The sequence below is a fragment of the Lissotriton vulgaris genome, chromosome 2_1 (genome assembly GCF_964263255.1).
Source record: "Lissotriton vulgaris chromosome 2_1, aLisVul1.2, whole genome shotgun sequence".
Taxonomy (NCBI): domain Eukaryota; kingdom Metazoa; phylum Chordata; class Amphibia; order Caudata; family Salamandridae; genus Lissotriton; species Lissotriton vulgaris.
The window spans coordinates 205,129,310-205,156,600 of record NC_141687.1 but is presented as its reverse complement, the minus strand read 5'-3'; the positions used below and the strand labels follow the sequence as shown (position 1 = coordinate 205,156,600).

The 27,291-nt window shown below is 43.6% G+C and overlaps 1 protein-coding gene across 9 annotated transcripts in view; it reads left to right on the top strand.

Moving 5' to 3' along the window:
- Positions 1–27,291, top strand: part of LOC147729834 (complement factor B-like) — an 877,333-nt gene that overhangs the window by 141,869 nt on the left and 708,173 nt on the right. For 8 of the 9 annotated variants that reach the window (XM_086954737.1, XM_086954734.1, XM_086954733.1 and 5 more), the window contains one exon: positions 7,051–7,221. In XM_086954737.1, coding sequence (XP_086810863.1) covers positions 7,051–7,221 — 171 coding nt within the window. The remainder of the gene's footprint in view (positions 1–7,050; positions 7,222–27,291) is intronic. The other variant, XM_086954730.1, reaches the window with a different exon arrangement.

Here is a 27,291-nt window from a genome sequence, read left to right as displayed (position 1 = left end):
TTTGCTGGCCACTGCCTTTTTGTACCGTGGCTCCAGAATAGTGGCACAAATGTAATGTTCTTCTGTATGTATGTTTTTAAGCCTTTCATTGGCAACTAGGCGGCTTAATAAGCTCTCCGCCAACTGATATGCGTCTTGCTTTTTTCACCAGCATCTCTGAAGACACCGCCTTCAGTTGGTGCTCTAGCATGACCAACAATGGGATAGCTTTGCCCAAAGAGCAGTTCTTCCTGCTGACTTCACACGTGAAGACCTCAAAAGGACGAAGCATGTCTGTCAGGCTTTTCCCTAGCTTCCATTCCTCCAACTCTAGCCTCATGTCTTTCATAGTAGAACCTAGTTGAAAGACATACTCATTGATTACCATGCACTGCTCAGACAGACGCGGAAGCATGTAAAAGGTTGAGTTCCAACGTGTTGCCACCTCCTGGATGAGTCCTTTGACTGGCACTTTACATTCATGTTGAATGCTCCTCAGCTCCTTCTGGGCCTTAAAAGAATGGCTGAAATGTGTGCAGATTCTTCGACAGGTGGTCAGTAACTTCCTGACTGTGTTTTCCTTTTTCAAGAAATCTTGCACAACCAGGTTTATACAGTGCGCCAAACACGGCACTCTGACATAGTCACCTTGCTGCATGGCCTTAACTATATTACTGCCATTATCCATGGAAACATAACCAACTATTCGATTTCTTTGTTACAGCCATTCAGAGACCTTACTGTTAAACTCCTCCAAAATGTTTTCTGCAGTATGAGTTTTCTCCATGGCAAAGATGGCTAATGTTGCATGTTTCCGAGTAGCTTGAAAAACTGTGTCCAGGTCAACAACTGCACTTGACTTGTCTCTAACCCCTGCAAAAGACCCCTCAAAAGAGACCCAGTGTGCAGTGATTCACATGTAATCAAGGGCTTGGCAACTGGTCCACATGTCTGTTGTCAAGTGGATAGTGTGAACAGCACTCTTCTGCAAAGCTGCCCCAATCACCTCCAGTACATCTTGATGTAGTGCTGGAACCGAAACTCTGGCAAAATAGGACCGGCTAGGAACCTTCCATTTAGGGCAGACTGTTGCCACCAATTCCTGAAACCCCACCCCTTCCACGAAAGAAAAAGGGAGAAGGTCCAGCGCTAGCATTTTAGCCAGCTTTGTGTTATACAGACTTACCGTTGGGTGGTTGTATTCAAATGGCGCCTCCGGCCAAAACATGCTTCTAATGGTGGGCTGGACCGTTTTACGTGATGATGATGATGATGCAGACTTCAAACCAGTTAGGCTCATTGATGGACTTTTTTGCATTGGTGTCGTCCCAGACTCTTAGTGTGCCTCATACATGTTGCAGGGGTAGAGGGTGTGGGCACTACCACTGCAGTGCTGCTGCCAGGGGTACTGGGTGTACCAGAAAAAATGTCGCTCGATTCTTGACTTCCCCCCTGCACAATCAGCCCCTCGTCAGCATCAGATGCAATGTGAATGGATACATTTGGATCAGTTCTACTTTGTTGGGCTTCCTCGATCTTACTTAGGTGCGTATACCACTGGATAGGGTGGTGTTGTTTGAGATGACCTCTCTGGCCTCCGGTACCATAGTTGGTACTAAGCTTACCCCGACTAACGGATACTTTACAAATCAAACGAACAACCATGTTTTCCGCCTTTGCTCTAACAGTAAAGAAGTCCCAAACTGGGGACTGGTGATGACTGCTGGTGGTGGAGGTGCTACTTTGACTTTCAATGCCAGATGAAGTGGAGGATGGGCGTGGCTGAATTCGTTTCTTTTGTTCACTTACAGCACCACTACTTGAGGTCGAGCTGTATGGAAGTCCATGCCGGCTCTTCTGACTAAAAAAGATGGAAGCTGTAGGTCGTGTTGGCGTTGTAGTTAACTGCGTTGGTGGTAGTACCAGTGCCACGCCGTCCATATTCCGCTCAGCAGCCATTCGGGTTAGGGTCAAAATGTTTGTCTGCTGCATGCCCGCTGGGGCCGGAGTGACGACTGTGATGACTGGGTCGTCGTCAGACTGTTCATCAGCAGCAGAAGACACCACTTCTTGTTCGTCGTCATCACCCATAAGTCGAAGCCTTGCGGGAGCCTTCCTTTTAGGCTTAGCTACCTTTGTCGGCTCATGGAGTGACTCACTCTCAGACTGCATTGCTGGGTTCCAATCACGATCAAGGTCATCAGAATGAAGGGGGCTTGAAGAAGAACTTGTAGTAGTAGGAGTAGCCCTCCTTGACCTTTTTCTTCATGGGGATCTGGAAGACAATGGATCATCATCAGGAGGAGTGGCTTCCTCGGATGATACCTCCTCTTGAATATCAATTTCCTGATGTTCACCTCTTTTTGGAGGAACAAGGGTTGTAGGCAGTTGTGCCGCTCCATGAACCTCTAGTTGCACCTCTCCATGCACCTGTCCATGCGCCTTTCCTTGCGCCTCTACTTGCGCCTCTCCTTGCGCCTCTACTTGCACCTCTCCTTGCTCCTCTCCTTGCCCATGTACTTGCGCTTGTACTAGTTGCACCTGTGGTTGTCGTTGCGGCTGTGGTTGTTGAACACTCGTCAGCTGAGTTACACCAGGCGTTGATTGGATGGTACTTTCTTGTGATGAGCCAACATCACTGGTCGATGGCGATTGAACAACCACAATGGCTGCTGCAGCAGCACTCATGGTCTTAGACCTAACTTGGCGTGGTGGCACTGTGCCCAATGAAGCGGAGGGGCTGCTTCTAGCTTGGTCCCCGGCGGACACCGCAGCTGCTGAAGGTGTAGTTTTTTTTCTCCCAAAAAAGGTGTCGGTGGGCACACCAGTCTCCTTGGTAGGTGGTGCCACTTGCTTCTTCTGCTCCTTCTTACTGGCAGTGGCACCGGCAACTTTTTTCGCTGAGGTGCTACGGCCAACTTTCTTTGGGGCCATCTTCTTCAGATGTCAAAACAGCAGAGTTGCAGAGTTGTCTGTGGCCACACGTGACGTCACGTGACGTTGTGCTGCTCACACCGCTGCAGGACTTCTTCCTGGCACTGGTGGTTCTCTTGTGTACCTAAAAGCAATGGAAGCCAGAGGAACATCAGTTATACACCCCAAAAAGTCGAAAAACACACAAAAATTACCACAATCCAATGCCATCCATGCCCTCAATTATGTTTAAATTCAAGACACCCCACAGAAAGACTAGGCCCATGCACCACTGAGTACCCCTGGGCATAATGGTTGAAAGCAAGGCAAACTGGGTGCAGGCCTGAGCACACTGCCTGGCTTCAAAATGACCCCTTGACCTCCACCACATGGCCAGGCCCTGCCTCTCCCAGGCCTCAAAATGGTCCCCACCCACATGGCTAGGCCCCAACAACACCCCAAAAAGTCGAAAAACACTAAACAAAATCACCACAATCCAATGCCATCCATGCCCTCAATGATGTTTAAATTCAAGACACCCCACAGAAAGACTAGGCCCATGCACCACTGAGTACCCCTGGGCATAATGGTTGAATGCAAGGCAAACTGGGTGCAGGCCTGAGCATACTGCCTGGCTTCAAAATGGCCCCTTGACACCCACCACATTGCCAGGCCCTGCCTGTCCCAGGCCTCAAAATGGCCCCTACCCACATGGCTAGGTCCCAACAACACCCCAAAAAGTCGAAGAACACTCAAACATCACCACAATCCAATGCCATCCATGCCCTCAATGATGTTTAAATTCAAGACACCCCACAGAAAGACTAGGCCCATGAACCACTGAGTACCCCTGGGCATAATGGTTGAAAGCAAGGCACACTGGGTGCAGGCCTGGGCACACTGCCTGGCTTCAAAATGGCCTCTTGACCCCACCACATGGCCAGGCCCTGCCTGTCCCAGGCCTCATAATGGCCCCCATCCACATGGCCAGGCCCCAACAATGCCCCAAAAAGTCGAAAAACACTCAAAGATCACCACAATTCAATGCCATCCATGCCCTCAATGATGTTTAAATTAAAGACACCCCACAGAAAGACTAGGCCCATGCACCACTGAGTACCCCTGGGCATAATGGTTGAAAGCAAGGCAAACTGGGTGCAGGCCTGAGCACACTGCCTGGCTTTAAAATGGCCCCTTGACCACCACCACATGGCCAGGCTCTGCCTGTCCCAGGCCTCAAAATGGGCCCCACCCACATGGCCAGGCCCCAACAACACCCCAAAAAGTCGAAAAACACACACAAATCACCACAATCCAATGCCATCCATGCCCTCAATGATGTTTAAATTCAAGACACCCCACAGAAAGACAAGGCTCATGCACCACTGAGTACCCCTGGGCATAATGGTTTAATGCAAGGCAAACTGGGTGCAGGCCTGAGCACACTGCCTGGCTTCAAAATGGCCCCTTGACACCCACCACATGGCCAGGCCCTGCCTGTCCCAGGCCTCAAAATGGCCCCCACCCACATGGCCAGGCCCCAACAACACCCTAAAAGTCGAAAAATACTCAAAAATCACCACAATTCAATGCCATCCATGCCCTCAATGATGTTTAAATTCAAGACACCCCACAGAAAGACTAGGTCCATGCACCACTAAGTACCCCTGGGCATAATGGTTGAAAGCAAGGCAAACTGGGTGCAGGCCTGAGCACACCGCCTGGCTTCAAAATGGCCCCTCAACCCCCACCACATGGCCAGGCCCTGCCTTTCCCAGGCCTCAAAATGGCCCCCACCCACATGGCCAGGCCCCAACACCACCCCAAAAAGTCAAAAAACACACAAAAATCACCACAATCCAATGCCATCCATGCCCTCAATGATGTTTAAATTCAAGACACCCCACAGAAAGACTAGGCCCATGCACCACTCACTACACCTGGGCCTACTGGCTAGTGAGGCTTTACAGGCACCCCAAAATTTAAAATAAAATCAACATATAACAGTGAGCTAAAATTCCATGACATAAATGAGAAGTAAGTTTAAAAAAAAATCACAGAAACAGTTGTATCATGCACCAATGAATAACCCTGGGCCTACTGGATACTGTGGCTACCCACAATAAAAAAAAATTTAAGTTGTGAAAAAGTTTTAAAATTGTAGTTGCAGCTACTGCAATGCCCCAAACAAGCAACACCAACTTACTTGTAAAATCTCAAAGCCAAAAGTGATCCAAACTCCAAAGTCCAAAAAGTCCTCAAATACAAATATCCTGCAGCAGCCACAAAAAGTAATCCTTTCAGCTCCAGATCCAAATGAAAAGTGACCAGGACATGGACAAAGCACTGGGAGGAGCCTGCTGGACAGGAACAGGAGGTTGGAGACTCTGGGGCACTTCCTTCCTCCCACCCCCAAAAAATGGACTCCTGCACCAAAAAGTGCAGCCAAATGTCAATCTGAGGAGTTATTCTGATCAAAGTCATCATTTTCACAAGGTTTATGCTTCCTGCAGTGGATTTCTTGCGCAGAATTGCAATTTTTGCAATTTCGGGAACGCGAGCTGTTCAAATCTCCTGCCGGAAGTCAGCTGCGCGTCGCATCTACGTGTTCGGCATTGTTTACTCCCGCAATGCGTGATCAGGGGCCTTTATGACGTACTCGCGTTGTCAAACTCTCGCTGTGCAAGATGGCAAGCCGTGATAACGTAATTGCGTTTGAAAAACTCTGGCGTGAACACGCAGCAAGATCGAAAATGGAGCAGCACACGCAAACCGGGAGAAAAACAACTCGGCGGACTCAGATTCACGGTAAGTCAACGCCGCGCGCGCGATATTGTATTTTTCGAGCGCGAGCAAGCAAAATAATTTGCAGCTTGCAAATTTGCGGATTTTTGTGCAAATTCGTGCGATTCACGGATCGCGAAATCGTCAAAAATCTGCAAATTCGCCCGCGAAACGGATTCTACGCCCATACTTACTTATAAGTAAACTAAATGTGCAAATTGGGTGTAAGCCAATGTTACCATGCTTAACGGAGAGAGTACAAACACTTAAGCACTGGTTAGCAGTGGTAAAGTGCACAGAATCCTAAACACCAACAAAAAGCGGGTTCAGAAAGAGGAGGGGTGAAGGCAAAAAGGTTTGGGGGTGATCCTGCAAAGAGGGCCAAGTTTAACAGTCAGTCACCCTCCTGTAAGTGTAAGTTTAGCACTATTCGTAGGCACGGAGTATTGCCTTTTCTAGAGGTCTGATTGCCATTTTGTGGTTTGTAGCATATCTTTAAGCTGTTTTCCCCTACAGATCTGAGTCTCGTAAGTTTGGTGCAGTTTGAGTCACTCGAAATAGCATCCTCTAGAACCATCTCTTGCCACTTAGGCAGAGTAAGAATGAAAAGTTATTGGCTCTGATGCAGCAGCCAGTGCTTCTTAATGTATTGGAATTCCTCAGAGAAGTACTGCTTTCAATATTTTTTAGCTTGTCTAGGGCATTATGGAAGGGGTCCAACTACATAAAGTTTGCTAGTCCGCATCCAGTCTGCCAGAGGCATCTGGGTCCTGTTTATTCCAAGGCAGAGAAGATGAGGCTACTTGGAATGTAGCCTGTGGCTTGCATTGAAATGTGTGTGACGTAGATGTGTGCTAGGGAGGGCAACAGGATGTTTTACCTTAGTACATTTTTAGTTGTACTTGAGACTATAATTTATTTTTATATAGTGCAGGTTGAGATGACCCAGCTTCTAGGTTTCTGTCCACTTGTCAAATATGCCAAATAAGTAGAGAGATACACATTAACTATTTATTTTGTCCTACTTTTTTTATTGTAGGGAGCACCACCCCAGTTGTAATAGCATGAGAAGTAATAAGCAAGTGCTGGCAATAAAGTGCATAAAGTAACACATGTAACATATATGTCTTTAGAATAAATAGACAGCTGGAGATTAAAAAAGATTCTCTTTCAGTGGGTAGAGAACAGGTTGACTAGATGAGCCAGGCTGTCATCTGTAACACAGTTCCATCTATCATGCAGTTGGCATACTGTGCTACACTTTGAATTCTGGTGAACCTCATGTGTTTTTGTAAAGTAAACGCTGTGTGAGGATTCGCGCATAAACTCATTGTGGCTATTCTAAAAACGTTTCTACTTTTTATTGCATTACAGAGTTCATATGCCCAGACCCAGGTATTCCCATTGGAGGTAGCAGGAATGGAAATCGCTTTGGCATGCTCCAGACTGTGTCATATACCTGTGGAGAACATGCACTGTGGGGCTCTGCCATTCGTGAATGCCTACCTTCTGGAAGATGGTCTGGTGAGCCTCCACTGTGTGAAAGTAAGATGTGTTATTTGTCCTTTCTCTAAAAAACAACTGTACTTCTCTGCTTTCTTTATTTATTCAACTCGTCTTTCATCCTTTGATATGTACTTCTCATCCCTGAGTGTAGTCGTGGTGGCATAGCTTTCTGCATCCAAGACGTCTTTTACGTCATGTCTTCCACTGAAGTATCACCTGGCTGCTCTGGTGTTCCTAGCCTTCAGGACACTCCTTAGAGACTAAGCAGATTCAGCTGCCCAGGTTGTTGGCAAATGTGAGAATCCCCTCTCTTTCAGACATCAGCAGTGTAAAAGGCAATTAGAATAAAATATTCTATTCATCAGTCGATTTTCTTGCCAAGTAGGTCTAGCGCTAAGAGCAGAGTCCTGCCATGGATGGGGTAATAGCACCTTAATAGTTCTAGGCTGTGAATGTCCTACTGAAACAACCAAATTCCAGAAAAGCTTCTTCACTCAGATTTTTTCCATCACTACTATTGTCCTGTTCTCACTTTGTGACAAATTTAAAGTGGCATTGTGAGCCGAATGTGATTGTTTTTGCACAGAGCTTTCAGTTGAACTGAGAAATGGCTTTTCAGCAACATCGTTGTTGGCAGAGCAGACACTTGTATGGCATGGCTGAAATATAAAAAGATTTAACATCAATGATGAAACATCAGGCAGTGGGCAATATTTATCTGTACTTTGGACTTGGAATCTGGAAATATGTGAAAACAAGTAAAGGTTGGGCCAAAAATAGGATTTTTTCACCGACCCAGCCCGCCCTCTTAGGCTCCAAAAGTATCTGAAGACATTTAGATGGCTTCAACAGATAATCCTCAGTAAATCAATGCACCCAACTTCTGACCTTTTAAAGAGAGAAGACACTAAGCCAAAGGTTCAAGGAACCCTGAATGGAAACACAGTGCTCCTTAATGTATCTAAAATCATTTGGGTGGTCTAAAACGCTATAGCCTTTGTCTCACATTAGTTGGAAGTCGTGAACCATTAAAGTTTTAGAGTATTATTCAAGGATAGCCCAAAAATGATGAATGTTGTCTGAATCTTCAATCAACGTGTTTCCCCGGATGGACACAATACAAATATCACCCACAAGACCCTTCCGGTGAGCCTTCAGTGGAAAACTTAGATATAACCTGACTGCTTCAAAATGACACTTCAGAAAAGTATGTCACCAAAAGAAAAAAACACTGTTCCAGGCACTTTTTTCTTAGAAACACAGATCCGATTTTAAATAGTTTGAAACCCCATAAAGAAGTACAACCAATGAAAAGAAGTGGGGTGTAGAGGATCTCCCTCTGCGGAAAAAACACACTGCGGTGTGTGGAGGGGACAAACAGGAAGTCGGAAGAACTTAGTAAATACAAAGTTATTTTGGAGAAAAGATGAGCCAATACAGACTACTGGTGAAAAAAAGCCCTCGGAGAGCCAGAACACATTAGGGGCAGAAGAATGGACGTGGGCGGAGGATCTGGCGACTGATGAAAAGGAAAACTGACACCAGAAAGAACGATGAGAAGCAGTGACCTGGAGTCCAGCAGCTGAGGCATCCCAGACAGGTCACTAAAGAAAGACAAGATCAAAAGGAATTAACGGGATACCTAAAGCACAGACAAGGCTACAGGTAAGGCTGGAGAGTTGAAGAGCAGGGTAGGTTAGTTCCTCCTTGTGGGAAAATGACAAAACAAAGGAAGCACTTTGAAGAAAGGGAAAATTTGGGGTGAAACTTGTGAGGATATTTAGATCACAGAGAAGCGCTATTTTGGAAGACGGGAAGTATGTTCAGAACTTCTAAAACCACAAGAATAATAGGTAAATGTGTTTCCCAATGTCTTGATGAATTTATGCAAGTGCATGCGGAACACTGCACTTAACTCTGGGTAATTATACACCACCTACAACACGTTTTCTTATTCTCTGGGATAACATTGCAGCGCTTTCTATGAAACCTTTTTGGGATACATTGAATGATGATTGCTCTAATCTAATTTCCTATGGCCTTAGCTAGTCCAAGTGTTTCACTTTCAGTTAAGATAGCACCTACCTTGTACTTGTGTACTCTTTTGGAGGGCTCTGATATCTTGATTCTTGATCATGTGACACAGGGCTTCAACCATTCCCCTCTTCATCCTACTTATACGAGTTCTGCAGGGCATCTGTCCCCGTGGTCCCGCTAAAGGGCAGAAGCTCTAAACCATCACTCATGTTTGGTCCTGGAAGAAGCTTAAGGCTATACATTTTGTCTGTACAACCCCATACTGGCAGGTAAACTCTTACCTTTTTACTCAATACATCCCGGTTTTATATAATCTCTCATAGATTTTAAACCATTACCGTTAACGCAGGGATTTGAAACTGACTAAAATCCACTGGCAACTGCCCTGGGTACCTTATCGCTCCTTGGTATAATCCACTACCAGCTTCATTGGGATCACAGTTCATGGGTGTTACTCAACACCTGCTTCCCTGGGTGGTTACTTACAGTCTTCAGGGATTATGGCTTTGAGGTATTACCATTGACATCGCTGAGTTACAACTCCTAGGTATCAATCAACACCAGCTTCTCTAGGTGGGTACAGCTGCTCCTGGAAATTAAGGATTTTCGATCTGAAGTACTACCACTGGCTTCACAGGGATTACCGCTCCTGGGCATTAATCAAAATTAGCTTCTCCTGGTGGTTTACACTAATCCTGGACTTTAGGGTTTAATGTTCCTCATTTGAGATATTGTGACATATTATTGCATATTTTCTGCTCCCTACTTGACCCTTACATGTTAATTGGAAATAAGATCCTTTTGAAACGTGCTTGGACTATAAAATAAACATATTTGGGGCCTATTAGCAAACTGCATTTTGTAGTATGTTTAGTAGTAATACAGTTGTATTGCTAAAGTGGTACAAAATGCTGTTCACAAACCTACCAGTGGAAATTTCCACCACCACCTTTCCTATCTTTTCTATGGTGAGATCCTCACATTACGTCTACTACTTATGAATGTTGGAAGACTACAGAGAGTGGCTGGTTAAGGAGCATATTTACTACTAAATGGAATGGGTTTAGGCAGGAGTAATGAGGAGTTTAGGGAGTGAAATTCATCCCCCTACAAAAGAGTAAGCCCATTGATGTTCACGAACTGCACTTCTAAAGTAAGCGCAGCCAAAAAGGGGCTCAAAACAGTAGTACAGTGCTCCAGCTCAGAGCTTGAGTGCAGCACCACATATCACCAACTATAGGCACTGCAACACCCTCCCATAGAAACTAATGGTGGTAGGGTCTTAAAATAAAACCATATAGGAAATAACGTTTGTTTAAATTATTTCAAATAATAAAAAATAGGTAAAAATAATTTAATGTAAAAAAATGTTTTTAATTTGTATTATTTATAACCTCTTTTAATAATTATCAATACATCATTTATTTTTTACTTTTGGTGAATAATTATTTAAAAATGTAAACTTCAGAATTTTTTTAAATGTCATTTAATGTATTTACATTTATTAAATATTTAATTTAAAATTTAGTTAATAGTGTTGTTGCATTATTTTATTTTGGTCTACATTTAAAATGAATATGCAAAACTAGTTTACTTTAATATTTAATATAGGATATTTTTACCAATTTTGTTTGTAATTCAGTAAGCTTTTCTACGTTTCCCTATATTTTACCAAAGAGAGATTCCACAGTCGGGGTGGAGATCTCCCAATGGTAATGTATAGGGAAAACTTTAAAACGTTTATTCAACTTTGATATGAATATGAAAACATTTATATGCTAAATACTCATGTAAACTAATGTTATATATTTATATCTTTAACTTGAAATGGACCAGGATGAGGCCTGCTCATTCATAGTTAAATGTAAACTGAGTCTTAGGGAAGTTTTTTGTTTTTGTGACTCTGCGACCAGCCCAGTGGGAGGGGGTGTTTGTCCCAGAACCAGTTTGGTGTAATTGAGGAGTACAGGACTGCTTATTTGCCTAAACACGCCCCGTGCTGGCAAAGCAGTAGTTTTCAAGGGCAGAGAGGGCTGCCATTTTGGATATCCTCAGAATAGTGTACTGCGAGATAGTTTACAGTGAGGCAAACAAATTGCGCTGCAAATGTTGGAAAAGTTGCCCTTGAGAATGTTTGTCTCATAATTTGAAACCCAGGGGTCCTACAAGAGTGCCACCTCTTCCTCAGCTCATCAGAACACTGTCTGTACCTGTGGATGAACAGAAGTAGACTGTACTTGCTGTTTGAGACTTGCGTGGAGACCTCAAGGACTGCACCTGTTTCTACTACCCTAGTATCCAGGACTAAGACGTGAACTCCAATAGTCACTTGGCTGAGCTCCTGTGTGATTATTGAGACACAATAAGCTGTCCAGTGAAGTGTCTGGCTGGCTCTACCAACTGGATGTGAGCTGGACCCTGCCTGTAGCCTATGCTGGTCATTGAGACCTGCGAGTCTTAGAAGTAACCAAAAAGCTATTCTCTAGAAAGCCTGAAAACTTGAGGGTTAAGAAACATCTGTACTTCCAGATGCCCTGTAGTATTAGTGGGACTTTGTAGCAAAGGTGTCCGATTTTGGATGGGCTTCGTTGGATACAACTACAAGCTTGCCCTGCTAGAGGGTTTTGAGCTCTACTAAAAAGACTCATTTTGATTTATATATTGGTGATAGGCATACTCTGTAATAACTCAGACAGAGTATTCTTGCCCCCAATTTAATGGTCCACCTATCACATTAATATGCGGGTAGACCATAGTTTGGCCTCACCAGTGACCACTCCATCTCGCCATGTCCAAATCTATCTGACGGCCCGAAGGAGTAAGGTCCATCTGGGAGATGGTTATATATCTGCCTGCCCAATTTACTCTGTCTCCCTGATGGAGTACATTCTGCCCACCGAATAATAATTCAGCCCCTGTTCCTCTGAATGTATTGGAACTTTGTTGTACAGATCCATCAAACATGACAGAGCCATACAGTTAAGTCTCAAAACGTTTTATATTTTTGAAAACAAACGCCCAAGTGGATTTTAGTTTTTGGGAAAAAATGCCTCCTTTACCATGAGTCATTCCATGGCGAGGGGGGCATTTTTATGTTTTTTACTGCCACTGATGGGCAGTAAAAAAATGGCTACATGTCCACCCTTCTAAATTGGGTGCATAGACATTTGGCCTTTTCTCCAACAGCCCTTACTCCGACAGGCCATTGGAGAAAATTGGCCACTGTGATCTAACTATGGTCTGCGTGCATATAAATTCGGTGAGCGTTCCATTTTTATTGGCGGTAAGGATACTCTGTCACTGTTGCGACAGAGTATGCTTACTGCCAATATACAAATCAGATTGTTAGTCCCAAGGTGGTAATCTTACTTGGAGAGACACAAAAAGCATCTGCTAGATGAGAGCATTTTGGTGGTTGTGAAATTTGAATCCCTCCCTCTTGGAGCTTTTCTTGCCAAAACCAACAGCTTCTGCGGGATTTCCTCCAAAAGCTTTCCTGCTTTGAGAGGACTTTGCTAGGTACAGCTTCTAACCTTCTCCTCTTCAATTTCAGACACCAACTCATAAGATAAAATCTTTGATTGGGGCAACCCACTTGTTGTATCCAACCAGCGCTCCATCATGATTCGTGCCTCGTCCTGGTAAACCAGGACCTGTGACTTCTGATTGGCGTTTTACTTTTGCTTGGTACTTTCTGCCCAACATCTTTATAAATTCATATCGCTGGTTCCCTTTATAAGATTTTTGTCATTTGGGAGTTATTTTGCTCATTAAATTTGATTTTTCTCTTTTTAGAAATGGGTGCTGTATTTTGGGGTTTTAACTGTTTTGTTACTGCTAAATACTTTTCACATTTACCTAAACTAAACCTATTTACCCTGTGACATAGCTAGCAGGGTTTGAGCCTGGTTTAAAATATTGAAGCTGTGTTTTACCTTAACAAGCTTATGGCCTTATTCTTTGTGGTGGACAATTAATACTCAACGTTCTTGCAGTATCTCATTATTAGAGATACCATTACAGAGTAGGAAAAGGTTGTTACTGGGTAGAACCTCAATTTGGTTTGTCTGTAGTTGTACAGTCTCATAGTTTTAACGGTAGGGATGCTGCAGTGAATCGATCACTGACATTCCTTCTGACAGGGTCTCAGGAAGAAACACCATACTCAGAAACCCCAGCCACATATAGATCTCATAAGGGTCGGATATAGCCAAGTCATCTGTACAGTTGTCGAAGCTTCCTGGCATAGAATTTGGGAGATGAAGCATCCTGTAGGCCACCTGGTATTAGACCCCAGTAACCTGCCTGATCTACAAGACGCAATAGCTGCTGGAAGTGTGCCCTGCTCAGGAGAAAATCCATGAGGTTTCCATGGAGAGCCTGATACTGAAGCTGCAGGACACTTTAGGGTGGCATCTAACGATGGGCTTCTTTGGAACTGGGTGATCCTAAGCCTAGTGTGAGTAAGATACTAGTCCCCCTTCAGTGCCACATGAACTTCCTGTTAAAGTTGTATCATGATGTCCCCTTGGTGTGACCCCCGTGGATGCAACGAGACATGAAAGAGCCTCTACCTTCGCTTTAGTTTATTTGCTGTGACCTTGAATTAGCATGGAAGTGGAGAGCCTCAGCTAGTCCTGATTAACTTGCCAAATTCCTTGACTGCATGAGAAGTGTATCATCTTCTCCTGAATGCTTGCAATCTCTGGCTAACATTCAGCACAGATGTAACAGGAGCATGCATTCAGTAAAGGGAAAACTATTATTCACAACCAGGAATTGTCTACTAGTGTCAGTTCCATTTGAATGCTGTATCCTGGTGAAAGCTTGCAAGAAATATGTTTTTAGGGTGAAAAATATCAAACTTTTTTGTATTCAGGTATAGATTGTTATTTAAACCAAGAATTATAATCAAAGTTAAGTATACGTGTTGAATATAAAGAGGTTTGGAGTGGAAGAATGATGTTCAGTAAAGGGACTGATATGTAGTGTGCCAACGAATGTGCAAGTGCAAACAAGATTGAGAGCAGTCATGATCCTAAAAAGTAGCAAGGATTCAGATCATGAATTACAATGGGAGATGAAAGATGAATATGAACACGTTTGTACCATGTATCAATGATAGATAAACAGTACGTAAAATCAACTCTTGGAATATTTAGGATGTTTGGATTTAAAATTCTGCAAAGGAGACATTCACTTAATAAATCAGAAAGATGTTTAAAGAGGTGTTAGGAGAAATGCGGTTTTGAGTGTGTTACAAGAATGTAATACTTACTGATAGTAGTGGTGACAAAACTTGTTTGATGAACCAATCAAAACTGAAAATAGTTTTACTTGTTAATGAAAGGTTACACTTCTGAACAGCAGCTTCTTCCTGGCAAAACATTGTTTGCAGAGAATGTTCTTTTATGACCAACCCTGACCAAATTCCTACACAGCTCCACGGTTGCACTGTGCCTCAGCTGTCTCTCTTGCGTTAGAGTGCCATTTTGTTTTTCAAGAGATGCTTCTGTGTGGGCTGCATTGTGTCCCTGGGGTTGCTGCCGCTGATATTCTTTGTTTTAGTATTTCCCTATAACTTTAACTTTTAAAACGTAAATTTAGCCTAAGTACAATATTAGCTTTGCACATGAGCTAAAATCACAACACACATATTTTATATGTCGAAGTCTTTATTTTCAGCACTTTGGTAAGAACCTTGGGATCGATACATCAACTGTGATTGGTACTTCTCGCTCCACATGTTACCTCATCCAACATTCCTTTTCAGTCAGATTATACCAATGCATAGTACACTTTGAGGGGCGGGGGAAGAGGTACAAAGAAATATTTGGGGGGTGTCACACAACTGGAAAAAATTACACTTGCACTGGAATGATAGCAGGAATGGGGATTTTTATGCTGCATGCGGAAGAGTCCCATATGAAATTTCCATGTTTCTCAATTTAATTGGGACCTGGAAGATGCTTGGGAGCACCATGTACAAAGAGTAACTTTCTTGTGAGTGTGTTTCTTACTTAATGGTTTGCAAATTGGGACCCCACTTCTATATTCATTAGGAACCTTACATCTATGTTCCAGTTGGGGTACAATCTGTAGAGCATGACAGATACGACCCATACTCCAAGTCTGACTATTGTCTAGTCTTAACGCATTCCTCCCAACTATCTTTGCTGGCAAAGAAAACACTTCAAAGTCTGTTGTCTTTTGTTTCTATTCTTGTAACCTGCACAATGTCCTCTATCTTCCATTCCCTACACTTCACACTTTTGACTCTTATAGTGATTACATATTTTATACATTATTCCTTCTCTGTCTATATCAATCTGGTGATTTGACTAATCATGGTGGTGTCAATTTGTTTCCAGGATGCACCTCTCTCAAATGGTGAAAGGAGAAATCTTGTTAACTAAATATGGAGTGGTGCAGAATGACCGGATTATATTGTGTAATGAGAAATTTCTAGGACTACCATTAACTATGACCAGTAGCAAACATCCCATAATCAGTTACTTTACCCTTCAACCAATCCATTGACTCTAGGACAATAAAGAGCTATCTTTTGGTGATGGAAAGCAAGTTCATGTGAAAAAAATGTATATGTTCAGAAGTGAATTGTACTCTATAATCCATTACTAAAGTTTCTGCTGCCCTCTCCTTCATATATGTTTCTTTCAGAAATGTGATTAGTACTGCAGTGGTAGTGTGGGTGACAGTACTAGTCACCACCCATTTGCAATAACCCGCTAAGGGACCAGAATTTGCACCAGGGGCAGTTGGGATTGCAACTGGACTAAGAAGAGGATTCACAGTTACTTTAACTTTATCACTTGAGGCACAGCTGGCACCATCCCTTACTAAGGAATCCACCAGGGCATCCATACCTGGTCAGTAATAACTACGTCCTACTCTGGACTTGGTCTGGTTTCCACCTAAGTGGCCCTTCTGACCAAGTTTAATTTTTCGTTCTCTTAGTGAAAAGGGAAGTATAATCTTAGAACCCCAGGCTAGCTTGTATCCCAGAAGGCCAAGGTCATCTTTTATTTGCCAATATGGTTACTCTACTTCAACTAACTCATGTTTGGAGAGCCTCCATGGTGAACAAATGCTCTGATGTTTTTTGAAAGCAGCATCACTTTCCTCCTGAGAACTCAGTTGCTATAACCACATCTTTCTCAGGCAGTAGGCTAAGGAATTCCTCAAAGCTGATAAGTGGCAAAGGTGTAGTTTTCTAATCCTAGGAGCCATCTGGCTAGTCTGGGTCTGATGCGTGTGGAATCATTTGTGGTGAACGCATGAACTTAGGGTTTGTGATCGGTATGGACTTTGATCGGTAAAGCCCATAAGAAGAATTTAAAATTATTAATAGCCCAGTAGGATGGAGGTGCCTCTCTTATTTTCAGCATCATTAGAAGCATATGCTGCAACTTTTATTTTCTTGTGAATGAATTTGGCTAGAGTAGCTCCTAGAACTTTTGAGCTTGCATCAGTTGTAAGGATGGCTTTCAGTCGATGTCGAAAGAGCCAAAAAGGGCACACTGGATATTTCTTTTTCAACAGTGGTCCCAACACTCTTGGGACCATGTGAAATATTTTTTTTAGAATGGCTCTAAATGGGTGGACTATGCTGACAACCCCCTAAACAAATTAAGCATAGAACTAAGAAAGTCCCAATAAAGGCTTGAGTTTGTCTTTATTACTAGATGTGAGAGCTTTCTTTACCACTTCAACCTCGGTTTGACTCTATCTCTTAATTTGCAAAGCACCTTTCAAAGGGTACTGTTGTGATGTTCAACACTATTGCCATGAATCACTATGAAGTCTTGAAACAAGGTGGCACATTGGATGCTTTTCAGTATCTACTACATTAGGTGCTGAAAAACCACAGCAGTATAAGCAAGGCCGAATGGTAAGCAACAGAATCTGATGGCACCTAGCGGTGTGCAAAAAAATTAGATGTTTAGAGCTGGAATGGTGTTCTACCTGATCGCAGACTGCAGATAAGTCTATTACACTAACACATGGTGCCTCATAGATCAAACTCAGAATGTACCCAATATTGGAAAGAGGGCAATGATCAAACCAAATCGTAGTGTTTAAGTCTCACAAATCTCTCCTTAATCTTAGGCTTTTTCCTTCAGATGTTTGGGTTATAACTGTAGGGGCAAACCACCCTGATGCTTTAATATATTATTTTATTTGTTCATGTGTGTGAGCCTTGCTAATTTTTCTGCCAGAAAACCTCTCACTAATTTGGGAACGGGAAAGACCTCATGGGTAATAGACTGTGTCCATATTTCAGTTTTATTTTAAATTAGAAGTTCTTCAAATGACAAATCTTATTAGAGAACAGTTCTACTGTCTACATCCCGATCACTTAATGATGCCCTCTAACCGTAGTACTGGATCAGGTCTATTGGGGTCTAGTTTTATACCCAGCTACCTTCGGTGTATCCACCGAAACATTTTGATGCTCGTTCAGTGATGTATATCTTCCACACAGTAGATCATCCTCTGAATGAGATTCACATGGTTGTCATACCAACCAGAGGAATGGGATCTTAATTTTAACCCCCTCAATATATTTCAGGTAAAAAAAGGGTATACTCATTCAAGTCAAGTCAAATCAAAACCACTTTAATCGATTAATTAAAATCATAAAGGTACACATACAAATTACACATCATAAAATACATTTAGGGTGAAAGAAAAACTACACAAAAATCCTAGTGTAATACAATACAATTTCAAATCCGTCAGTCAGTCAGTCAGTCATGAGAACTTTTATTCTGTTGCCATAATTTTTTAGGAACCATAAAAAGAACATTACAAGAAATAGTTCAATAAAAATAATCAGCTAAAAGATATTACCCAGCGAAGTAGTTACATTTAAATGAAATTACAATTGTTAAAAATTGTTAAAAAGACAGGGGGGAGAAAAGGGGGAGGGTAAATAAAGTGCAGGTGCATTAAAAAGCCAGTTAATCATAGTTGCGTCGATATATTGTACACATTTTAAGAAAACAAGCTACACATTTAGCAATAAATACAGTGTCCAAATGTTGCAAATCAAAAAGAGCAGGACGACAAGATCTCAAGCCCATGAATGAGAGTAAAGGAATAATCCATCGCTTTCGGGGGTATTCATAAAACCTGCAAAATAATACAACGTGAAGGGTCGATTGATCCGAAAAATCGTCACATGGGCATTTAATGATAGATTTAGACCAATCCTGCTTCTTTGGGAAAGAAATCATACGAAAGAAAATATTAAAACGAAACCTAGTAAGTAAATGTTTTTCATAGGCATTCAAATGATATTTTAAATAAGGTTGAATACCTAGGGTAGTTTGGACAGTTAGGATCTGAATATTAGAGGGCTTGCTGATTTCTTGGGATAAACGCAACTCCCTTAAATGTGATAGACATAACATTTTCAGAGTTTTCCTTGAAATGTTTAACATGGTTAATGGCTCATGGAAGTACAGAGAGAGTTCTAAGTCCACTAAGAAGTTATTCACATAGGCCAACCAGGGAATTTTGGCCCAGTGTAACCAAGCCCAGGCAGTCGTTAATGAGAGCGCGTGTCAGATGACACTGCTCCGTGGTCCACACTCGGTGCCAAAGGAGAATGGGCTGGATTTTGATGTTATCCATAATATAATCCATACCCAACTCAATATGGCTACCGTAGATTGGAGCACTTTTAGGGACTGCCAGCACATACCTAATAAAATCGTTTTCTACAACCTGAAGTGCTTCTGCGGCAGCGTATCCCCAAACTCCCGCGCCATATACTGCCACACTTTGGCATTTGGCAAATTACATTTTTAAGAGTTCTTCGGGCGGGGGCTTACCAAGCTGTCTTGAAAAAGCTATCAGGGCGGTGGTGGCCCAGAGAAACAGAAGTTTCCTAGAGCACATAGCCTGCTTCCAAGACATTTTGCTATCAAAAAGAATGCCTAAATAAGGATAGGTAAAAGTACAATCCAGCTTGGCGTTGGCGATAACAATTGGTTTGGGTTCTGTCATATGGTTATTACGTTTCTATATATTGTGTTAAGTTAGCACGTGCTTATTAAATGTTTAAACGCCATATTTTCTTTCTGCTTCGGTTTGCACACGACACCTAGTTGTTATTACAGCTTTTAACCTAGACGAAAGATGTGATTTATTTGAGAATAATATGTTATTGCACTGGTATCAGTCGTGCCTGGAACACTTGGTACAACTGTCTGCACACTGAGAACGGCACACTCTCCGAATAACCTAACACAAGGTTGCTGCAGGCCTGATCCTCGCACCACGTTAGTCATAACACAAATAATGTTTGTGCCAACATTTGGCTCTACGTGAGTTTAAGATACAATTACAGGGAATGAATCAACACACTTGATGCTTCGCATGCTGAGAGCTGGTAGCGGTTGATGTGATCTCCTCCTACTGAGAATTAGAGGTATGGGTCCGCCCTGCTAAGAACCCAGATGAGACCTTCTTAGATATAATATAATATGCTAATTAGGGTGCGCGAAATATAGGTGATACAGAATTCTATAGATTTTTGCATCATAACATGTTATCACCTTTTGCTTACTATGGATTAGTGACTATGCTGCTGACTCTGATTTTTATAATATGTATATTGATATTATACAAGATACTGCGTTTGAGAATGCTGCATTGAAAAATAAACATTTCAAACTTGCACGTGTTTTCATTGCCTCCCAGTTTCGGTTTGGAATGTATATATAACGAAAGAGTGTTCATGTGTTCCACGATACCTGAGGTACTCTAAGTTCATGTTCTGGATTGTCTAAGACATTGGGAAGTATATACTACCGATGCGACACTGTAGCTAGCTTGGTAAGGGGATTTCTGAAACAAAGGTGAGTTGTGGGTCACCCTAACTCACCCAGGTTCTAGATCTCTGTGCACAGTTCTGTGAGAGAACGGAAACCCTGCGACATGGCGCCCATACGTTGGTTGGCCTTATAACATGACACTCGAGTAGTATATCATTCAAACCTTAACGCCTACATTCCCGTTTCCGGAAAACGGCAGTGTCGGAAAAACCTACCTATTTTTGAAATAGGTCCTTTTCAAGCTTGATTCTATCTAAAACGGTTTCTTTGAATTACTACCCAGTTGTGCTACAAAGTATAATTTGTTTTTTCTCGTTCCTGTGCTAACATGGCTCAAGCCGTGGACATCCCGCAGCATAGTCGCATTGCGGTGCGTGACCATTTGCGGATGTATGATGTTCCTGTGGAAGGCTTGGCTGTGGTTCTGGTGGTGAGTGCGGAACATGCTTACCCGTACGAATTGTTTTATTCGTGGGTGACATTTCCGCCGGTGGACGCTAATTCTGGTGTGTTCCACTCATACACTGCTTCAGATGTACCGGCTGCGTACGCCCCGTACAGAGCACTGGAGGTTCCTATTGACGCTTGGCAGCATGGAGTTTGGTTTGGTGGCGCCCTACCGCACGCTTTGACCGCTCCGAGGTTAGGTCCTTTGTCCATTCCGGGCACTCCTTGGCCTGCTTTGGCGGGATTTACTCCTCACCCTCAACGTGCCACTTGTAACGTGGCTGATCTGCGGCGGCTTCATGAAGTCGCGGTGGGAGTGATTAGAGCGCTTGTTCATTACACTAGCCGTAATGTTCAGGACGCGGCCCCTAGAGGCGCACAGCTTCGAGCAGAACATGCTGGTCTGAAAATCAATCCGGTCATGGTTAATTCCGTGATGGGTAAAAAGCCCCAGGAAAAGGACGATTTTCCGTTCTGGCTTGCTGAGAAGTTCGGCCAGCTGGAAGCTGTGTTTCCCAATACGAGTCCGGGTGATAAACACCGGATTCTTACACTGAGTTTGCCGAAAGATCTGGCTCCTGACCTTGCTGACTGTGAGACCTGGGGAAAAACTTTTGCAGCGGTCTATTCGAGGTGCTATGGCTCCCCGTCTGTGACCAATCTAGGTGGGGTCCTTAAACGTGTTCAAGACGAACACGGACCGGAGGCGGCTGTTGAATTGGGCATGCGCCTGTGTGGCTCCTTTGATGTGGTTTGCGATCTGATCCTTGCGAATGTCAAGGGGGATGCAGTGAACTTTCAAGTTGCTAACGCATTAGCGTTGGTTCCCGAGGCCGACCGACCCCGACAGTTGGCAAAGATTATTGTGACTGCTTACAGAATGGTGGGTCGCAATGCAAAGGGGGTTAAATCTTTTCCTGAGAAGGAGAAGAAACAGCCCCAGGGTCAGACATCGGAAACTAGTGGTCAACAAAAGTCCAAAAAGCAAAATTGGCCTAAAAAGCAGAATCAGGGTAAGCAACATCAACAACAAACACAGGTTTCTGCTCCTGCGTCTCCATTGCCTGCGCAGTCGGATCGTGTTTATGATTTGCGCGACCGCGCGATGATTAAATCGCCTGAGAGGTTTCAGGCTTCTGACCAACGCTCTCCTCGTTCCTTTCAGGACTCATCGGCTCCGTCAACCGGTGGTGGAGGGGGCGGCAGGGGCCGGGGTGGCCAGCAAGGACGTGGTCAGCCCCGCCCGCGTGCCGGTGGTGATCAGCAGGAAGGCTCTACGCCCAAGAGACCACAGTTTACCACGAAGAAAGTCGCTGCCCTGACCGCACATCGTTATGCCGAAGATAGTGAGAACACGGCTTCGGAATCTGACGTGGGCTCTGACCTTGCTAGACAGCGCAGCAGAGATTACCATAGTGAGAGAGGCCCTCCGTCCACTGTTGAAGGTGACAGCGACTGATTCTTATGTTGTGATTGAAACAGCTGATACGCATGTTGCTCCCCCTGAACGACTTTTTGAAATTGTCCTGTTAATTGAAGGTGACATGCAGCGAACTGTAAAAGGGGTATTTTGGGAAAATCTCTCGTCTACGTATGACATTTTGCTTTCGGAGGCTGACTGGCCCCCACCTTTTGTTCTCGCAGCTCCGCGGGGGGAGGAGGTAATCCTACCTAGCTTCGCGCACACAGTGCCGAGGGTGGAGGCGCTGCATTTTGCAGAAGAGTGGGCTCTGGCGCTTGCGCCGGCTGTGTACCGCAATCAATGTGGCTGGGATAAATTGTCACCGAGCCATGAGATTCCTTTACGGTCACAGCCACAGCCTCAACCTCAATATCCCATACGGCGTGAAGCGAAAGCTTCAGTCGCAGCTATCCTTGAACAATTGGAATATCAAGGTGTAATTGAAACGTGTGTGTCACCGATGAATAACCCCCTTTTTACTGTGAACAAGCCGGACGGCTCATATCGTTTGGTTTTGGATTATAGGCATTTGAACTCGCATTGCCGTAACTGTGCAGTACAGAATACGCATGGCTCTGCGTTAGTGAATAGTCTTGAGCGTAAACGGTTCAAAACCACGCTTGACATTTCCAATGGTTTTTATGCACATAGATTAGACGGTCTAAGTTCCCAATGGACCAGTTTTACATGCGCCGGTGTGCAAAAAATGTTTAAACGACTCCCAATGGGCTACAAGAACAGTCCTGGAGTTTTTTCCGCACGCATTGTCTCTCTTTTGGAGAGCTTCGACCCAGTTGCTTGTTCGTATGTGGATGACATTTATCTCACAGACGACGATCTTTGGGAGCATCTGTGTCGAGTAAATAGCATAATTTGTAACTTTGCTGACATGGGTTACAAGTTTAACTTTGCAAAATCGCACATTGCAGAGTGCACTGTGTTGTTTCTAGGTTACAAGCTTAACCATGAAGGGAAGGGTTTAGCACCCCATTTCCTGGAGAAATGCGCACAATTGTGCTCTCCGACAACACTGAAAAAATTACAATCTCTTCTGGGCTTTCTGAATTTCGGGAGGACATACACTCCGGAATATGCCCAGCGTATCAAGCCTTTGTATGCTTTGATACAACCATCTTTTTCCAAATCATGCTGGCTGCCTGAGCATTCGGCCATTCTGCAGTCTTTGCAGGCTGATTTGCTCGCTTCTGAATACTTACAGACTCGTGATAACCAGACCAACCTGGTGATAAGAATTATCCCTGGGGCGGTGGGTTTCACGTACCTGACTTTTAATGAAGGAGATACAGTACCTATTGCTTACAAGTCACACTAGTACACTTCGGCTGAACTGCGTTTTTCCACTGTGGAGAAAGTTTTGACGGCTGTGCAGATGGCGATTCTTAAGGAACGTGCCCTGTCACAAGGAAAGCGCATGTTGGTTGTTACCCCGTGTCCAGCCTTAGAGGCGGTTACAAAAGCCAGTGTACCTAATTCCAAAGCTTTGCACCCTCGGTGGATTCAATGGGCTGCATCCTTGACGTCCCAGGATGTCACGTTTATTTTTGACGCCACTTTACGGTCACAGGAGTATTTACAGTATGAATTTGTTCATCCTGCTCCATTAGCAATGCGGCCACTGGAGGATTTCCATTGCATCATTTACACTGATGGTTCGGCGCAGGTTGCGCATGGCTCAAAACATGCCTACGTTTCCGCTTGCGCCATTGTGGTCGGTGCCATGGTGAACGACGAGTTCAAGTCCAGTGTCGTGCACACGCAGACGCTTGGAGACTGCACCGCACAATTAGCAGAGCTTTGTGCTCTGATGCTTGCATTAGAGTACGCTGATCCTAGTGTGACGACTTTGATCGTAAGTGATTCTTACTACTGTGTCCAGTCTTACAATGAAAACTTGTTCTTTTGGATTCAGAATGATTTTCGTGACTCCAAAGGTAGCACAATAAAACATAAAACGATCTGGGTCCGAGTGGCGGAACTTAAAGAGAAGCTGCCACTCGTGTTTGTAATTCATACTCTCGGTCATCAGCGCGTGGGGGTCCACGCTGTTGGCAACTTGCTTGCTGATGAAGCTGCGAAGTCGGCGGTATCGAAATACTTAGTTGCAGCGGTCATGAGGTCCAAAAGCAAAATAGATGATGACATCTTGGCAGCTATTGCTGCAACGGAGAAGGGAAGTAAATATCCTGCGGGATTCCCTTCTAAATACACATACCACTTAAGTCCCGATAAGGTTCCTTATGTGAAAATCCCTGAAGTTGGCGAGCGTCTAGTTCCCAACTCGGATCGCAGAGCTGTTTTGATTACAGCGGCACATGAAGGTGTGGCGTCTGCGCATGCGGGCGTCTCGGCCACTGTAACACAGCTACAACAGAGATTCTGGTGGCGGGGACTGTACAAACAGACGCGTGAATATGTTTTTCAATGTGACATTTGCCAGCAGATTAAGCCTTCGACTGCTGCGCGTCCGCCTCAGACACAGTTGTACATCTCGAATAAACCACTTGGATGTGTTTATTTGGATCACTGCGGTCCATTTTCTTCTGATACTGCGTATAAGTACATCTTAGTCGCAGTTGATTCATGCACACGCTTTGTGTGGGTATGGCCGCATCGGAGCGCTGATTCACGTACTGTCATTAAGGATTTGCGAGTCTTTGTGGGAATTTTTGCCTGTGGTACCTTCCATTCGGATCAGGGTCCGGCGTTTGCCTCTAAGGGGTATAAGGATGCTATGGTTTCGATGGGGGTCCAAGTCAAATTTTCGAGTCCCTACAGACCCGAGGGTAACAGTGTAGTTGAACGAATGAACCGCGACTTAAAGCAATCTTTGACAGCTCGAGTTATAGGCACTGGCAGTAACTGGTTAGCCCACCTCATACGCGTGCAGTGTGCGCTTAATAATCTCCCTAGAAGGTCTCTGGGTGGGCGGACCCCATACGAAATGCTCTTTGGAATCAAGATGTATGTACCTGACCTTGATGGGCTGGACTACAAGGCCCAGGCCACGGCCTTTGACGTAGATGAACATTGCAATGTTTTACAGAATCTACAAAAGACCAGAGACAGTCTTGCAAAGGAACATATGCCCTCCACATCGGATGATGCGCTGCAGATCCCGGTAGTTGGCTGGCTACCCCAGGTTGGAGAACTGGTTCGAGAGAAGATCGATAACAAGAAAGAGTTTGGTCCCTCATATCGAGCACCGGTTCGAGTTCTTGGAGTGAAGGGCACAAGAACAGTCATTTTACCACCACTTCCAGGTCGTAAGGAAAACAGATTTATTTCTATTGACAATGTCAAGACACACAGGGTGGCCGATTCTTCATAGCATGACACCGGCTGTATCCTGTCCTTCCATGGTGAGGCACTCTGTGCTGGCTATTACATCTGGTGCAGAACAGGAGGTGTCCCTCGAGATGCCTGCCATATCCAGTCCTTTATTAAATACTATTCCTGATTCTAACATTGATGAGCTAAACTACACTTATCCTGCTGATTTATCGATGCCCGATTTACAGACCCTTTTGGCAGGCCAGTCCAGATTCTCTTTTGACTCTGTTTCGGAAACTACAAAGAAACCCACAAACATTGCAAGATACGCCACGTTGTTTAAAAAACATTTTTTAATTCCGCCTTGGACATACATTTGGTTGATCCTATTTTCATTCTATCTTTTTATGTCAATTGGTTTTGTGTTTTATTTTTTCCGCCTGATTGATGGTCACTACGTTAAAGAAAGAACAGGAATTCGGTACCTTAATGGAACATTGGCCCCTCTTTCCTCTTCACATTCTGCGCACAGACTGAAACGAAACTTAAATACAGTTAACATTACTGCTTGGCCTGTCCTTGATGGGATTGTGTGGGTTGCGGTTAGGTTTCAGATACATGGGCCTACTGAAGTTATTAATGTTCCAAATGTGCTTAGAGTAAACATGGGAGATGTGATTAAACAAAATATACGTTCTGATGATTGGGATATTCAGGCCGTAGAAGCATTATTCTCGGATTTGAAGTATTATGCTGCCTTCGATGCTGAGGATCTGTATACAGATTCTATTAATTATGGTGATTTGTTTTGTTTTCAACACTATGGTAATCATTTTTTACATAAGACAAATTCCAGGAGGGTTGCTGTAAATTATACACAATGGGAACATTGCCCTGCTCCATTCAGTGGCAGTTCCAATACATTTCTGAAAAAATATACCTATTTTACAGACTTTGATCAGTCTAATCCCGAGTCATTTTATTTTAAAATGACACAAAAGCCCATTTCCAAAGTTAGACTTACCAATACAAAATTGCTGTATTCGAAGTCCTTTTTAGACAGGTTGGCTGTAGATGGCTACGAGTTCTGGAAAGGAACAATTGACCTTAAATCGGTTTGGGGTACCAAAGATTGGCAGGTACAAGGCACTGAGGCTTTGCACCGTGCATGTCTCATCCCGAATCACATGTTGTTTTTAAATTCGACCATTTTCCAGACAACATGCTTTGGATTGGCTACTTCTAAAAAATTAAATACACCGACCATCCCAGATTTAGATGAATATACAGGTTGGGGTAATTTCACTGATTCCTCCATTCAGGAGTTGCAAACTCTTTTACACAATTCGTCCTTTAACATTTCCAGTTTGGATTCCAAGGGTTGGCTGGTATGGCAAAAGAGTGCTGATTCTTGCCAACGCCGTTTTTTGGGTTTGGCTGAGGGGTTCACAAAACTCAGGCCTGATCCACGTTTTGAAGACGACTATACTGTCACGACTTATTCTGTGGGGAAGCTGTGTCAGAATTGGTTACAACATTCCACTTTAGCTGCAGTTAAACTACATCTGTCTCAATTAAATGACAATGTGGATTTGAACGATTTTATAAAAGGCCCGGCTAAAGGTAGATCTAAACGATGGCTGTATGCGATTTACAATGAAATTTGGAAAGTTACCCAGGTTGAGGCTGCTAAACGCCTGAGAGCTATTGATCAAGCTAATTTAGAGAAAGTGCTTGCAGTTGTTGATAACAGCATTAACACACTTTCTTCCCGGATTTACACGTTAAATAATATTGTGTCTTCTGTTGTTGACATTGTACATGATGAAGTGTCCGTGTTATATCATGGTCAAAATCAATTGCGTTCTGTGATGCAGTTTGCGTGGACACTACAGACTCTTAAGTCTGGTCGAGTGCCATGGACTTTTATGAACGTCTCATCATTATTTGCCCCATTTAATCTGACTGAAAAACAGCGCATGTTGTCAATGAGAGATGCAACATTCT